Source organism: Lagopus leucura, unplaced genomic scaffold (genome assembly GCF_019238085.1).
Source record: "Lagopus leucura isolate 7727_CA_CO unplaced genomic scaffold, USGS_WTPT01 Super-Scaffold_650, whole genome shotgun sequence".
NCBI lineage: Eukaryota > Metazoa > Chordata > Aves > Galliformes > Phasianidae > Lagopus > Lagopus leucura.
This window is the reverse complement of record NW_024962253.1, coordinates 7,959,462-7,972,954: the sequence shown is the minus strand read 5'-3', so window position 1 is coordinate 7,972,954 and position 13,493 is coordinate 7,959,462. Positions and strand designations below refer to the sequence as shown.

The window sequence follows — 13,493 nt, the reverse complement described above, 5'->3', positions numbered from 1 at the left end:
AATGCACCCCAGGATGCCATTGGCCCTCTTGGCCACAAGGCCACACTGCTGGCTTATGGCCACCACGGCCACCAGGACACCCAGGTCCCTCTCTGCAGAGCTCCTCTCCAGCAGCTCATCCCCCAACCTGTACTGGTGCATGTAATTCTTCCTCCCTACGTGTATGACTCCACACTTGCTTTTGTTGAACCTCATCCAGTTTCTTCCTGCCCAGCTCTCCAGCCTGTCCAGCTCTCGCTGAATGGCAGCACGGCCTTCAGGCGTGTCAGCCAATCCTCCCAACTTCCTATCATCAGCAAACTTGCTGAGGGTGGCCACTGTCCCCTCATCAAGGTCATTGATGAAGATGTTGAACAAGACCAAATCCATCACAGACCCCTGGGGGACACCACTGGTTACAGGTCTCCAGCCAGACTCTGCACCACCAACGATGACCCTCTGTGCTCTTCCAGTCAGCCAGTTCTCAACCCACCTCACTGTCCACTTGTCTATCCCACACTTCCTCAGCTTTGTTATGAGGATGTCATGGGAGACAGTATCAAATGCGTTTCTAAATCAGCATGCGACAACATCATAGAAGGCCACCAGGTTGGTCAAGCATGACCTCCCCTTGGCGAATTCATGCTGACTACTCCTGATAACCCCCTTCTCTTCCTGTTGTCTGGAGATGACATCCAGCACAAGCTGTTCCATCACCTTTCCAGGCCAGAGGTGAGGCTGACAGGCCTTTAATTACCTGGGTCTTCCTTCTTGCCCTTTTGAAGACCGCAGTGACATTGGCTATCCTCCAGTCTTCAGGGACCTCCCCCATTATCCAAGACCTCTCAAAGATGATGGAGAGAGGTTTGGCAATGACCTCCACCAGCTCCCTCAGCCCATGTGGATGCACCCCATCAGGTCCCATGGATTTGTGTACCTTAGTACTGCCTAGGCGCTCACGCACCACCTCTTTCCTGACTAAAGGGGAGTCTCCCACTCTCCAGACCCTCTCACTAACCTCCAGGGTATGGAAAACCTGAGGGAGAGCCTTTTCACTGAAGACAGAAGTAAAGAAGGCACTCAGTATCTCTGCCTTCTCAGCATCCCCCGTTACCAGAACACCCCCCTCACTTAGTAAGGGGTGCACATTCTCTCTAGTTTTCCTTTTGCTGTTAACATACTTAAAAAAGCCTTTTTTATTATCCCTTATCACTTTAGCCAGATTCAATTCCAGGCGGGCTTTAGCCTTCCTTGTCGCATCCCTGCAGGCCCTGACTACATTCCTGTATTCTTCCCAAGTGGTCAGACCCTTTTTCTACATTTCACGGACCTTCTTGTTTCCTTTGAGCTTGTGCATGAGCTCCTTGCTCATCCACACAGGTCCACAGGTCTCCTGTCTCCTTTACCTGATTTCTTGCTCACAGGGATGCACCGATCCTGAGCTTGGAAGAAGAGCTGTTTAAATGCTGACCAGCTCTCACAGGCCCCCTTACCTTCCAACACCCTAGCCCATGGGATAGCTCCAAGTAGGTCCCGGAAGAGATCGAAGTTGGCTCTCCTAAAGTCCAGGGTAGCAATCCTACTTTTTGCTTTGCTTCTTCCACTCAGGATCTTGAACTCCACCATCTCATGATCACTACAACCCAAGCTGCCCTCGACCTTTACTTCCTTAACAAGTCCATCCTTGTTGGTGAGAATAAGGTTCAGTAACATCCCTCCCCGCGTCGGTTCCTCCACCACCTGCATCAGGAAGTTGTCTTCAATGCACTGCAAGAACCGTGCGTGCCTGGCCATGTTGGTCATCCAGCAAATATCTGGATAAGTCCCCCATAAGCACCAGCGCCTGGAAACATGACCCTACATCCAGTTGCTTATGGAAGGCCTCATCAACCTCCTCATCCTGATCAGGGGGCCTGTAGTACACCCACAACAGTGTCACCCTTACCAGCCTGCCCCTTGATTCTCACCCATAAGCTCTCCACTGCTACATCACTCTCCTCCAAGTGGAGTTCAATATAGGGGACAGGGGAGGTTCAGGTTGGATATTAAGAGGAAGTTTTTCACTCAGAGGGTGGTGAGGCACTGGCACAGGTTGCCCAAGGAGGCTGTGGATGTGGATGCCCCATCCCTGGAGGCATTCAAGGCCAGGCTGGATGTTGCTCTGGGCAGCCTGGGCTGCTGGTTGGTGATGCTGCACACAGCAGGGGGTTGGAGTTGGATGAGCACTGTGCTCCTTTGCAACCCAGGCCATTCTGGGTTGATTCATCCACACTGGATGGGGCCCTGGGCAGCCTGGGCTGCTATGAAATGTGGAGGCTGGTGGTCCTACATGCGGCAGGGGGTTGGAGCTTCGTGATCCTTGAGGTCCCCTCCAACACTGGCCATTCTGTGATTTTACCATCTCAATCAGCCATTGGGATCAATCACACTTTGCATTTACGAAGGGTATCTCTGGCAACAAAGCTTCCATCGTTTTATTTTGACGCCTCAGGCCGAGCTGTGGAGCTCCAGGCAAGGACAGACCCTCCACGCGCAAGCCTCACACAAGCAGCGCCGCGCTCCCTCCCACTCCTTACTCCCTCCCTCATTCCCGTCAATCTCGCCTCCCCCGAACTCTCGCGAGAGCTGAGGCACTCCCCGCCCTCTCCCGGTCTCGCCCTTCCTCTTCCGCTTTCCCTCCGAGGTGAGCAGCTGTGGCGGGCTAGGGGTGCTGCTACAATCCGGTCCCATCCTGCCCCATCCCGCCGCGAGATGCCATGGGGATGCGTGGAGGGACGCGGGGTCGTTCAGTGCCCTCGGTACTGGCGGGGTTAGCAATGGCGGGGGGACCGTGGGGCGGCAGAGGGCCGCAGAGGCCCGTTGGGCGGTAGAGGGCCGCAGAGGGCCGTGGCTGCGGTGATGACTCTCTTAGGACACCTTTGAATTGAATTATGAAAAGAAATGTGACCTCTGAGCAGCTTCTCGGGTTAGGGCTCGGCCTTGAATTGCACAGTCCGCCTTCTGCCTGCATTACGGTATATGTCGTCTTTTTTTCCTGCAGCTGAGCTCCGAAGATGGTGCGCTACTCGCTGGATCCGGAGAACCCCACCAAGTGTGAGTGCTGCTCTGCTTGCCTCCTCATAGGGCTGCAGCGGGGCGTACGTCTCATCCCTTTTGCCTTTTCTCTTCACAGCATGCAAGTCCAGGGGCTCCAACCTGCGTGTGCACTTCAAGGTACGTGAACACACAGTGGTGGGTATGACACCAAATGCTCGTTTTTGAAGGAAATGCCTTTTTTTAGTGTGGTTGATGTAGGTCATGGCCTGCTCCACATCATTGGATGTGGACTGCGTTACAGTGATGTGACTTCACATCATTGTAATGTTAGGCGGTGTTGACTTTTTTAACAAGAGCACACTGAATGCAGAGCAGCTAAAGCATTGATACTTCATCTTTTTTCTTCTTTGCCCCTTTTCCACTTTTTAATTCCCTTATTTATATTAGCATTAGGTTTTCTAGCTTGTATTTATACGTTGTGCTCAAGCTTTCTGTGAGATTCCATATCAGACACAGAACCACAGAATGGCCAGGGTTGGAAGGGACCTCAAGGATCACAAATCTCCAACCCCCTGCCACATGCGGGCCACCAACCTCCACATTTCATAGCAGCCCAGGCTGCCCAGGCCCCATCCAACCTGGCCTTGAGCACCTTTAGGGACAGGGCATCCACAGCCTCTCTGGGCAGCTGTTCCAGCACCTCACCATTCTCATAGTGAAGAACTTCCCCCTGACATCCAACCTCAATCTTCCCTCCCTCAACTTCAAACCATTTCCCCTTGTCCTACCCTTTCAAATTGTTGATTCCCTTCCTGTTTGTAGGCTCCCTTTAGGTCCTGGAAGGCTGCCATGAGGTCACCCCACAGCTTGCTTTTCTCCAGGCTGAACAAGCCCAGCTCCCTCAGCCTGATTACAGTTTAACATGCATTGATTACTCAGGCTTCTGTTTTTTGGAATAGTTGCCAAAAAGGGAGCTGTGATAAATATAAGCACTCATGTTTCTGATTGAGAAGCTGTAGCCATGGGGTGAAAAACAAGGAAGGTATGATGGAATTGGCTGCAAGCTCAGTAGTAGAGTTCAGACTAAGAATTATAGCAAAGGAAAGTATAGTTTTCTTTTTTTTTTTTTTTGTTTGTGGGTTTGCTTTGAATGTTTCTATTGGACTGAATTCATGGCAGAAAGGAAACTGTGGAAGGGAAAGATGGTTGCTTGATCAGAAAGAGAGACAAGGGACAAGTGGCTTTAAGTCACAGAATCTTGGAATGGTTTGATTTGATAGGGACCTTAAGGGCCACGTGAACAAACGGGCACCTGCAACAGCAGTGCATCCACCACCTCTGGGCAGCCTGTGCTGGTGCTTCACTGCCCTTATTGCAGAGAACTTTTTTCTTATATCTGGTCTAAATCTGCTTTAAGGTGAAATCATTTTCCCTTGTCCTATCACAACTCCTGTTGTAATTTGGGAAGAAGCATTAAACGGAGCTGTCACTGTGTGTTTTAGAACACTCGTGAGACTGCCCAGGCCATCAAGGGCATGCACATCCGCAAGGCCACCAAGTACCTGAAGGATGTGACCCTGAAGAAGCAGTGTGTTCCCTTCCGTCGCTACAACGGAGGAGTTGGTCGATGTGCCCAGGTGAGGATGCAGATGGGACAGTTTGGGACGGGTGCTTTGGCTACACTTCTTTATAGTAGAGATAGAAGGTGACGTTCAGACAGCATGGAGGGGATCAGTCGTTGGTGATAATCTGTGAAAATGTGAGTGGGATAACTGTTGAGATTGCTGTGATGACTTTCTTAGGACACCTTTGGATTCAACGTGAAAAGAAACTTGTATTCTGAGCAATCTTATTAAAAGTCATGTAACAGGAAGTTATTGGCATGGACGGGTCAGGTACCAGAACCAAACCAGAGCTCTTTTTGTCATAGGCCAAGCAGTGGGGCTGGACTCAGGGGCGCTGGCCCAAGAAGAGCGCGGAGTTCCTGCTGCACATGCTCAAAAACGCAGAGAGCAATGCTGAGCTCAAGGTAGGCTGGGTAATGTTACTAACTGGAAAGTGTTCTTCTGACTCTGTGCTCCTGAGCTCAGTGGCTCAAACAAAAAGTGAGGATCTGCTCTGTAGCTGAAAGCATGGCGTAGAAGATTTCGTTTACTGTTTGAACTGTGCTTTGTTAAGTTGCAGTGAGTGAGAGTTTTTCTCAGGTAGTTCATGGAGAGTTATCTGATGCATGTTTATTCTAAGGGGTTCATCTCTTAAAATCCACAGAAAACAAGACCTGTAGACTCGGGTCAGCTTGTATTTTTGCTATGTGTTCAATGCTTTATTTGGCAGCTTTGATGGCAGTGATGACTATCTTAGGACACCTTTGGAATAACCATGAAATAATAACTTTTTCTCTGAGCCATCAGCGAAGGTACTTCCATTGTGACATGCAGGAGATTATTCTGTTTTTCTGATTTTAGTTTGTCCCTGCTAGGTAAAAGACTCAACCTGAAATCCGTATAATGTGCAGCAGAGGGGTGGTTATTCTTGTTTGTATGCTGCGGAGATTGTTGCATTGTTGCAGGGAGAAGTGAGGCACAGTGTTTTAATTTTATCCCCCCCAGGGTCTCGATGTGGATTCTCTGGTGATTGAGCACATCCAGGTGAACAAGGCTCCCAAAATGCGCCGGCGCACCTACAGAGCTCACGGGAGGATCAACCCCTACATGAGCTCCCCCTGCCACATCGAGATGATCCTCACTGAGAAGGAGCAAATCGTCCCCAAGCCAGAAGAAGAAGTTGCTCAAAAGAAAAAGGTAAAAAGGCATCACGCACTCAATGTCTTCTCATTTCTTAATGTCTCCAGGAAACAGTGTGTTCAGACAGAAGGGTTGCTGTGATGTCTTATCTTAGGACACCTTTGGAATACTCATGAAAAAAAATGTCATTTCTGAGCAACCTTGATGTTAATTTAAAGACAGCAGTGATAACTTAGAAACACTTGCGTTGGTGTGCATATTGCAGGGAATTTATTGCTGCCTTCTGAAGGAGTTACAGCATTCACGGTGTGTGCGTGTAAATGTGGATGCAGAGAGGGGGCAATGAGGGCGAGCACGGAGTTTTGAAGGCTGATGTGTAACCGTACCCCTTACCACCGTTTCCTTCTTTGTTTTTCAGATATCCCAGAAGAAGCTGAAGAAGCAAAAACTGATGGCTCGGGAGTAAATCAGAAACAGCAGATGTACATAAATAAAGTTAAAAACTTTAAATGTCTTGTGTGGGTTTGTGCGATGTTCGATGAACGTTGCAGCGCTCGGCGTGTCCTTCTGGGGCGGTTCCTCACTGGCGGCAGCAAGCGCCGAGGTGGCGCGGGGGAGCGTTCCACAGCTCCTAAGCAGGAAGTCCCGCCCCTGGTGACGCTAGCAGTGTACGTCACTTCCGTGGGTTGGGGCCACGAGGCTCTCCGCCTCTGATTGGGTGGAGCCATTACGCGCATCCGCCGGAAGCAGGAGGGCGGGCTACTTCCGGTGCGGCTGCAGCAGGGTGGCTGAGGTAAGCGCCGTGTGCCGGCTCGGGCGGAGGTCCCTGCGGCTGCTGTTCTGCAGGCCCCTCGTTCCTCCAGCCGGGTGAAATACGTGCAGGAGGTGGGACCTGTTTGTTTTAGCGCTGCTGGATCTGCGCTTCGCTCGTTGGGGCTCTCCGGCTGTTGTGCTCGTGCCTTGAGGGAAAATGCAGCCGGCGGCGGCTCGGCGATTTAACGGAACCGGGCAGATTCTAGGCCTGAGGGCCGGTAGTAACACAGCGGAGGACCAGCTTGTCCTTTTTTTGGAGATAAACTTCTTTTGTTTGCATATCTTTATTTTTTGTTTGTTTTGCTTTGTTTCCATGAGAAAAGTTCAATAATAATGGAATTAAAAGTGGGAAACAAAGACCAAATGCGTTTAAATGTGCCATGTCATGGTTGTTCTTTCTGCTCACTCGCATTTGGGCAGCTGAGAGACAAACAAAAGGATATTTGACAGAATAGTAAGCTTGCTATTACAATTTCACCCTCAGTTGCCTGCCAGCCAGGCAACAAGGCATCATGAAAGCACAGAATAAACTTTGAAACAATGTTTGAATATTTTAGGGCTGTTGTTTTAGTTTCTGTGGTTTGCTTCTGCATTTGACAGTGCTATCATTTGTCTGCATGCACAGTGACTGCTCAGACACTTGGTGTGGTGTCGGAAAGGCAGCCTGTTGTTTCCGTCATTCTTCAGCAGGTGGATAATTCCTCACGGTTTCACTGAAGATTTGATATCTAGGAATTCAGGCACTGAGCGCATAAGTCTATTCAGATGGCTTTGGTGGGTTGCCTCGTGCATATTTTTGCAATGTAAGATTCCCATCTGGCTTCAGAGGGAGTCAGCTCCTGTACTTACACTGGAAGAGGGCAGAACTGTCATTGGAAGCTATCACCTGGAAGCGGATTTGCTATTTCACAGGGCCTGCTTGGGGCTACGTTGGGATAATTTGAAAAGAGTACTGGATGTCCCAAGATAGGGTATGCAGCTTCGTGGAAGGACTGTGGAAAGCTTTTGTTGTGTGTTTTAATGTGGGAATCCAGGTGTTAGCATCCAAGAAAGGGAGATGTGAAGGTTAGAGTTGTGCTATGCAGCTGAGCATAGTGTAAGTGGTACCTTACCACCATGGAAAGGGACATTTGTCATTCTGCTTAACCAGTTCCTCTCCCAATTGCGCTTTCTGCCCTTGCACTCTGGTTTTTGCTTTTCTGCTTTGTTCATTGCAGACTTTGGGCTGCTGTTTTTGAAAGTAACTCCCAAAATCACAGGTTTTGGGAGGCAGGGGATTCTTAATTTTCTAGTAGTTTGGCAAATTGTATTGAATTGGTGCAGATCAAGTGAGTCCCAGTCCAGTGCAGGTGGAAGAAAATAGCACATATTCTTCTCAGATCCTGTTTTTGTTTGTTTGTTTGTTTGATTTTCTGAATGCATTTTTTCTGACTTTGAGCTGTGGGGATGATGAATTAACAAACAAAGATTACTACCAAAGTGTCAAGAGTGTTGCCCTTTTTGTCCCTAAGGATTTTATAGCATTGGAATGTACAGCTGCTCTCAGCTTAGGGAATAACATTTTAGAACTTTAAAAATCTGGTTTTAAGAGATCTTTTTTCTTTAAACATGAATAGCAGCCCTTTCTTAAGACTTTGTGTTTTCTTAACTTGAGGCATACAAAAACTGTAAACGTTCTTGCTTTTCAGCTTTGTCACAGAAGGAGAGGAAGCCATGGTGTGCATCCCTTGTATTGTCATTCCTGTTCTTCTCTGGGTCTACAAGAAATTCCTTGAGCCCTACATCTATCCCGTTATTGCTCCTTTCATTAAGCGTGTGTGGTCCAAGAGAGCTGTGCAAGAAACAGCCACCAAGCAAGGCCAAGGAGGCAGTGTTGGAAATCCACCTTCAGCCTCACAGAGAGATAAGGGGGATGAATCTGGAACTTACAAGGTAAGGTGATGTGCTTAGCTAGTGAGGGAATCTCTAGGTAGGGCAGGTGTGGGCACCACAGAAGCTGGGTGTTTTGAGAGAAGCTTTTTTGGCTGTTTACTTCTGAAAGGGAGCTGCCAGTACTGAGCTGGTCGGAAATAGCAGTTTCTTCCAGACAGCTTCTGGGAGGTTTTGGGAGGACAGGAATTGCACCTGTGTTCTGAAAAAGCTTGAAGACAGGACTCAGGCTGCTCTTTCAGAAAAGCAGGAAGTGAAGTGATCAATCAGTTGTACCTGATGCATGAAACAGACTATAAAAAGTAACTATTCTGCTAGCTCTGCCACTCATAATGGGGTAAAATGCTGAAACTCTGCGTTTATGTATCTCTTGTAGCAAAAAACAGAGCTTTTGAGAGCTTTGCCCTCATCCTCCACCCTAAACAGTCATGTGTAACACTAAAGAAATTCCATCATGTTGGTTCTTAGGCAGATTCTGCATGAGTCTTCACTGGCTGTGCTTACAAGAGTAGTTTTCATCACCATATATTACTGTCCTGGATATAAAGATGGTTTTAGAAATGAGACCATCTCATTTTAAAGGTGTTTTCTTTTATTTGCAGTTTGAAAGCAATGGGGTTGCAAACGGAATTGCTGCAAAGGGATCAGCAGAAGTGTCTGACAAGAAAGCAGATTAGAGGAATTCATTCCTACGGATTTCATTCCCCTTGTGTCCAACATGAACTGGTGATTGCTATTTCTCACACTGAGACTTTGTTCTTTGCACATTACAGCTGAATAAAACCCCTTACCACTTACAGGAGAGGATCTCTTTTGCCACTACAATGGCAGCTAGCAAATTTCTTATATGAAATGTTTGAAAGCTGTATTAAGTTATTCTTTGTTTTCCTTGCCGGAGCCACTTTGCATCTATAATCTATAATCTATTTGACATGATTGGAGATTAGATTAAATAGTTTGTGGATAAGTCTAGCTAAATGTGTTGCTGCTTAGTTTTGCTCGCTGTGAGTGCAATACTTCAGGCTTTGACTTGAAAACTGTAACCTTGGCGTAGTTAAAGAGCTACTAATTTCATTGTGGCAATATAAATATTATGGTCAAAATTATGAAGAGCAGAGCCTGCCATGTGAGATTTGTGGATGAGCTAAAGGAGTAATGCTGTGTGCAAAATTTACTTAGCTTACTAGAAATAGAAGGACTTGATTTGATATTTTCAGTCATTTTTTCTTTAACTTTCTACCTTTCTTTCCTGAGAAGGATCGACAAAGACATGATGCAAGGGAATTGCTGCTTTATATTCTGTTGCAGTGGTTTCAAATGATACATGTCTTATCTTTCAGAAAAAAAAAAAAGACAAAAATCTCTTTCAGCGTGCTTGTGTAACTTGAATTGTAATAAAGCAGGACTTTATTTAACAATTAGTTGCTTCATACAGTTGTTTTTAGTCTTCTTTAAAATAAACATCTAGAGCAGTAATGAAACTTTTGAAAACCGGTAGACAGTCAGCAGACTGAGGGTGGCCATAGAACTACCGACTGCAGGATAAAGAGAGTGTTCTCAGCGTGTCCAGCTCTGCCTCCTCCTGGGAAGATGTGTTCTGGTTCTGAAATGCATCCCAAAATGATGCCTTTGTGCTTAGTAGGTATAGAAGTTAAAGTTTCTGCTTTGTGCCCACTGCCAAACCAGAAGACTATCTAAAAGACTAAAACAGAACGAAACGAAACAAAGAACTCCAAACTAGCCATTCCAGCAAGTGGGTTTGCTGCTTATCATTTTCTCAGAACTCTTACAGTTGTACATTTTTATAGAGAGATGTTCTGTAGGTAGTACTTGAGTGTGTTATGATAGCAAGAAAAGCTGGTTAATGCGTTTGTTCATTCAAGAATTATTGCAGGTAGAAGGGCAGTGCACTGTAGTGCTGAGGGGCATCCTGCTCCCCTTGAACTGTCACTGAGGTCCTGGCTCATTCTTGGGCTGTGGTTTCTTCTGCCAGAGAAGTTTTCACTCCATGCTGTCGGCTGCAGCAGTGTGTTGCTTCCTACCGCTGCTCAGATTTTGGCAGGGCATGTGTGAATCAGCCTGCAGTGCTCAAGCTGGATACTGGACCAGTGTTGTTCTGTTATCTTTGTAATGAGTTCAAGCATAGAAATTCCTCTTAATCATAGAATTTAAAATGTAAGACATAATGCTGCTTAATATCCCTTAACGAGCCAGTCTATTAGAAGGTGAATTTTGTATTACTTAATAAGCCTTTGCACTACCCTTGGAGGGTAAGCCCTTGTATCGTTCACAGGCATATCTTTCTCCCTGCACTACCTTTTGTGATAGAAAACCTGGTTCTATTATTCTATGGCACAATTCATGTAATAAAAGATAATGCATTCCTGTAACCACTCACAGGTGTGCTGTGTAATGCATTCATTTCTAGCAGCTGTGAGCACGAGAAAAAGTGCCAGAGCTGTGCTTGGGCTCCTCGCATTTTGCAGGAAGGAGCTCGTTTGTTCGTGCAGTTTTGTTTTGTTTTGTTCTTCCTACTGAAATGATACTTTGAGATGAAACATGAAACAGAGTGGGGCTTCTAGCCCCGTTTCTAGATGTGTAAGCATCTACTGAAAGGGCTAACCAAAAAAAACTGCAGAAAGCAAAATAGGCACTGAAAGCCCTGGCAGAGACTTGTTTTGCGAATCTGTTTCTATTCTTTTTCAAGATTGGGTTCATGATCCTGTTGCATTGTGAATGAACAACAAGAAGAGCAAAAAATGACTTAAAAAAGGCAGGTGGAAGGAAGAAGCTGCCTGAAGGTGGGCAGGGGTGCAGGAGGTCTTGTGCTGCAGTGCAAAGAACTGCACAGAGCTGCGTTTAAGAACAAAAAACAGGGTTTTTTATAGGTGTCGAATACCACAGGTATCAAATAGGCATCAAAAACTAAGCAGCCCTCTTGCGGTTGCTGCGATATACATAAAATCAGTTAGAAGCAGGCGGACTACACTTCCCGGCGTGCATCGCGGTCCTCCCGCCCGGCGGACTGCATTTCCCGGCGTGCCGCGCGGCCGCACCACCCTCGCGCATGCGCAGCGCCGCAGCGCCGGCGACGTGGAAAGGCCGCAGGCAGGGGGCAAGCGGCGCGTGTGCGCCTGCGTGAGGAGGGGGGCGGCGGGTGGCGCCCCCGCGGCGCGCGCTGAGTGCGTGTCCGTTGCAGCCATTGGAGCGGCGGGTCCTCGCACGGTAAGCGCGGCCTCAGCGCTCCCGGGCCCTAACGGGAGGCGGAGCCCGGCGCTCGGCTGAGGCTCCCTCGGCGTCAAAGCCTCCGGGGCACGCTGTTGGCGGAGCGTCAGGCCGCGCGGCTGTGCCCGCACCAGGGAATGGGCGGGTTTGGATATCGGGGGGAAATTTCTTCTCCGAAGAGCGGCGGAACGCGGAGGTGACGAAGTCACCGTCCGAGGTGGTGCTGAAAAACCACGGGGATGTGGCTGCGGGGGGCGTGGTGGAGGGGTTTGGAGATCTTTTCCAACCTTCACGGTGCTGTGGGTCCCGTGAGGAAGCTGAGGGTTCTCCTTCCTGCGTTCAGAGATGCGAGAGCAGTTCACCCTATGCAGTGTTTTCTCCACTTCCTGGTTATTTCCCACGTATTTGTTTCTTCTGGAGGGTAATGTCCAGTAAGAGTGGTAAATATTTTAAGGTTGTGAAGCATACTTTCTCTGATACCGGTTCTTGTCTTCGACTTCTTTCATTGCGTGTGCTGAGGGGTAAGGTGCTGTGCTGCAGGTATGACGCCTTCCCTGTGAGGACAAATGGAGAGAACTTCCCTGTGAGGACAGGTGTGTGTTCAGCCTGGAGGAGACTCTGCAGAGACCTGAGATAGGCCTGTCAGTATTGAAAGGGGAAGGAAAGAAGAACAGGAAAGAAGGGCGCAGACTATTCGTCAGGGTCTGTGGTGATAGGACGAGGGGAAATGGTTTCAAACTAAAAGAAGGGGAATTTAGATGGGATAGAAAGAAGAAATTCTTTACCCAGAGGCCCTGGCACAGGTTGCACAGAAAGGCTGGTGTTGCCCCATCCCTGCAGACAGCTGAGGTCAGGCCGGGTGGGCTCAGCACTGCTGGAGCTGTGGGTGTCCCTGTGCACTGCAGGGAGTGGGACCTGATGGCCTTTAGGGGTCCCTTTCTACTCAAACCGTTCTGTGATCTATAGAAATACAGGACTACTCTCCCTTGTGTTGGGCAGTTCTTGAATGCTGAGAGGTGCAAACAGTCTCCTGGGCCATTGAGTCTAATGTTGAAAGCCACTGTGTAGTGTAATTCTGAATTTTACTAACTTCTGTGTAAAAAAGCAGTAAAATTGCTCCTTTGATTTTAAATTAAAAATTGTCATTGCTGCTTGCATTGCAAAGAGCTGAGGAAGGCGTTACTTTGAGCTCTCCGTGGGCTGGAATCCACACAGCACACGGCTGGAGCGGCTGTCAGCTCCTTGCTGCTCTTCCCAGAACTTGGCAGTCTGAGTTAAATTCACTAGGAAAGTATGTAACGTAAGTGAATATGGAAGGTAGGTGGCTTTGATGCTTCCAGTGATGTTTTATCAGATGAAAAGGAAGATCCAGGCTGTTTGTAGTGTGCCAATGACTGACAGTTGGGCTTGCAGGGTTATGAAGTCACATGTCTTTTTGTGCAAAGGATGTATTAAAAGCAAGAAGTGCTGTTTGGTGGCTGAAGAACCATCGTCAGTGAGGATGGGTGTTTCTTCCAAGTGTGTTCTCTGCAGTGGGAAGCCTACTGTACCTGATAGTAATTGCACTTCTTGCCAAGTGGCTTCATTTGCACTCACCCTATATGAAACATAAAAGGTAGATGAACTGGGAGAGACATCATGGCAGCCTAAGGCTGTTTAACTGTGCTTCAGAAAGCTGTAGCCTGCTGTTTTCTCTTGTAATAAAGCTTATTTCTGGCTGCTGGAGATCCTGTCAACGCTTATTTACCTTTACAGGGTGGAGGAAAG

At 47.9% G+C, this 13,493-nt stretch overlaps 3 protein-coding genes and 4 non-coding genes across 8 annotated transcripts in view; all 7 read left to right on the top strand.

Moving 5' to 3' along the window:
* Positions 1–2,621: 2,621 nt before the first annotated feature.
* Positions 2,622–6,269, top strand: LOC122175019 (60S ribosomal protein L17). Its single transcript, XM_042862397.1, has 7 exons — positions 2,622–2,662; positions 3,020–3,072; positions 3,152–3,192; positions 4,518–4,652; positions 4,946–5,044; positions 5,625–5,816; positions 6,178–6,269. The coding sequence occupies exons 2-7, from the start codon at positions 3,033–3,035 to the stop codon at positions 6,223–6,225; spliced, it is 555 nt and encodes a 184-aa protein (XP_042718331.1). The 5' UTR covers positions 2,622–2,662; positions 3,020–3,032; the 3' UTR covers positions 6,226–6,269.
* LOC122175049 lies at positions 2,870–2,937 on the top strand. The gene has a single exon (XR_006177304.1). It is a non-coding gene; the product is annotated as a small nucleolar RNA SNORD58 (small nucleolar RNA).
* Positions 4,797–4,863, top strand: LOC122175045. Its single transcript, XR_006177300.1, has one exon. It is a non-coding gene; the product is annotated as a small nucleolar RNA SNORD58 (small nucleolar RNA).
* LOC122175047 lies at positions 5,356–5,423 on the top strand. Its single transcript, XR_006177302.1, has one exon. It is a non-coding gene; the product is annotated as a small nucleolar RNA SNORD58 (small nucleolar RNA).
* On the top strand, positions 5,892–5,959 carry LOC122175048. Its single transcript, XR_006177303.1, has one exon. It is a non-coding gene; the product is annotated as a small nucleolar RNA SNORD58 (small nucleolar RNA).
* A 189-nt stretch (positions 6,270–6,458) lies between the features above and the next one.
* CUNH18orf32 (chromosome unknown C18orf32 homolog) lies at positions 6,459–9,298 on the top strand. Of its 2 annotated transcripts, none has more exons than XM_042862398.1 (3): positions 6,459–6,552; positions 8,261–8,504; positions 9,104–9,298. In XM_042862398.1, exons 2-3 carry the CDS (start codon positions 8,286–8,288, stop codon positions 9,176–9,178), a joined length of 294 nt encoding a protein of 97 aa, XP_042718332.1. In that variant the 5' UTR covers positions 6,459–6,552; positions 8,261–8,285; the 3' UTR covers positions 9,179–9,298. The 2 variants fall into 2 exon arrangements, with proteins under 2 accessions (XP_042718332.1, XP_042718333.1); XM_042862399.1 differs by lacking the exon at positions 6,459–6,552 and adding an exon at positions 7,231–7,543.
* Positions 9,299–11,645: 2,347 nt separating this feature from the next.
* Positions 11,646–13,493, top strand: part of DYM (dymeclin) — a 149,315-nt gene continuing 147,467 nt past the window's right edge. The window contains exon 1 of the mRNA XM_042862320.1: positions 11,646–11,726. The gene's annotated coding sequence lies outside the window, so the exon portion shown is untranslated. The remainder of the gene's footprint in view (positions 11,727–13,493) is intronic.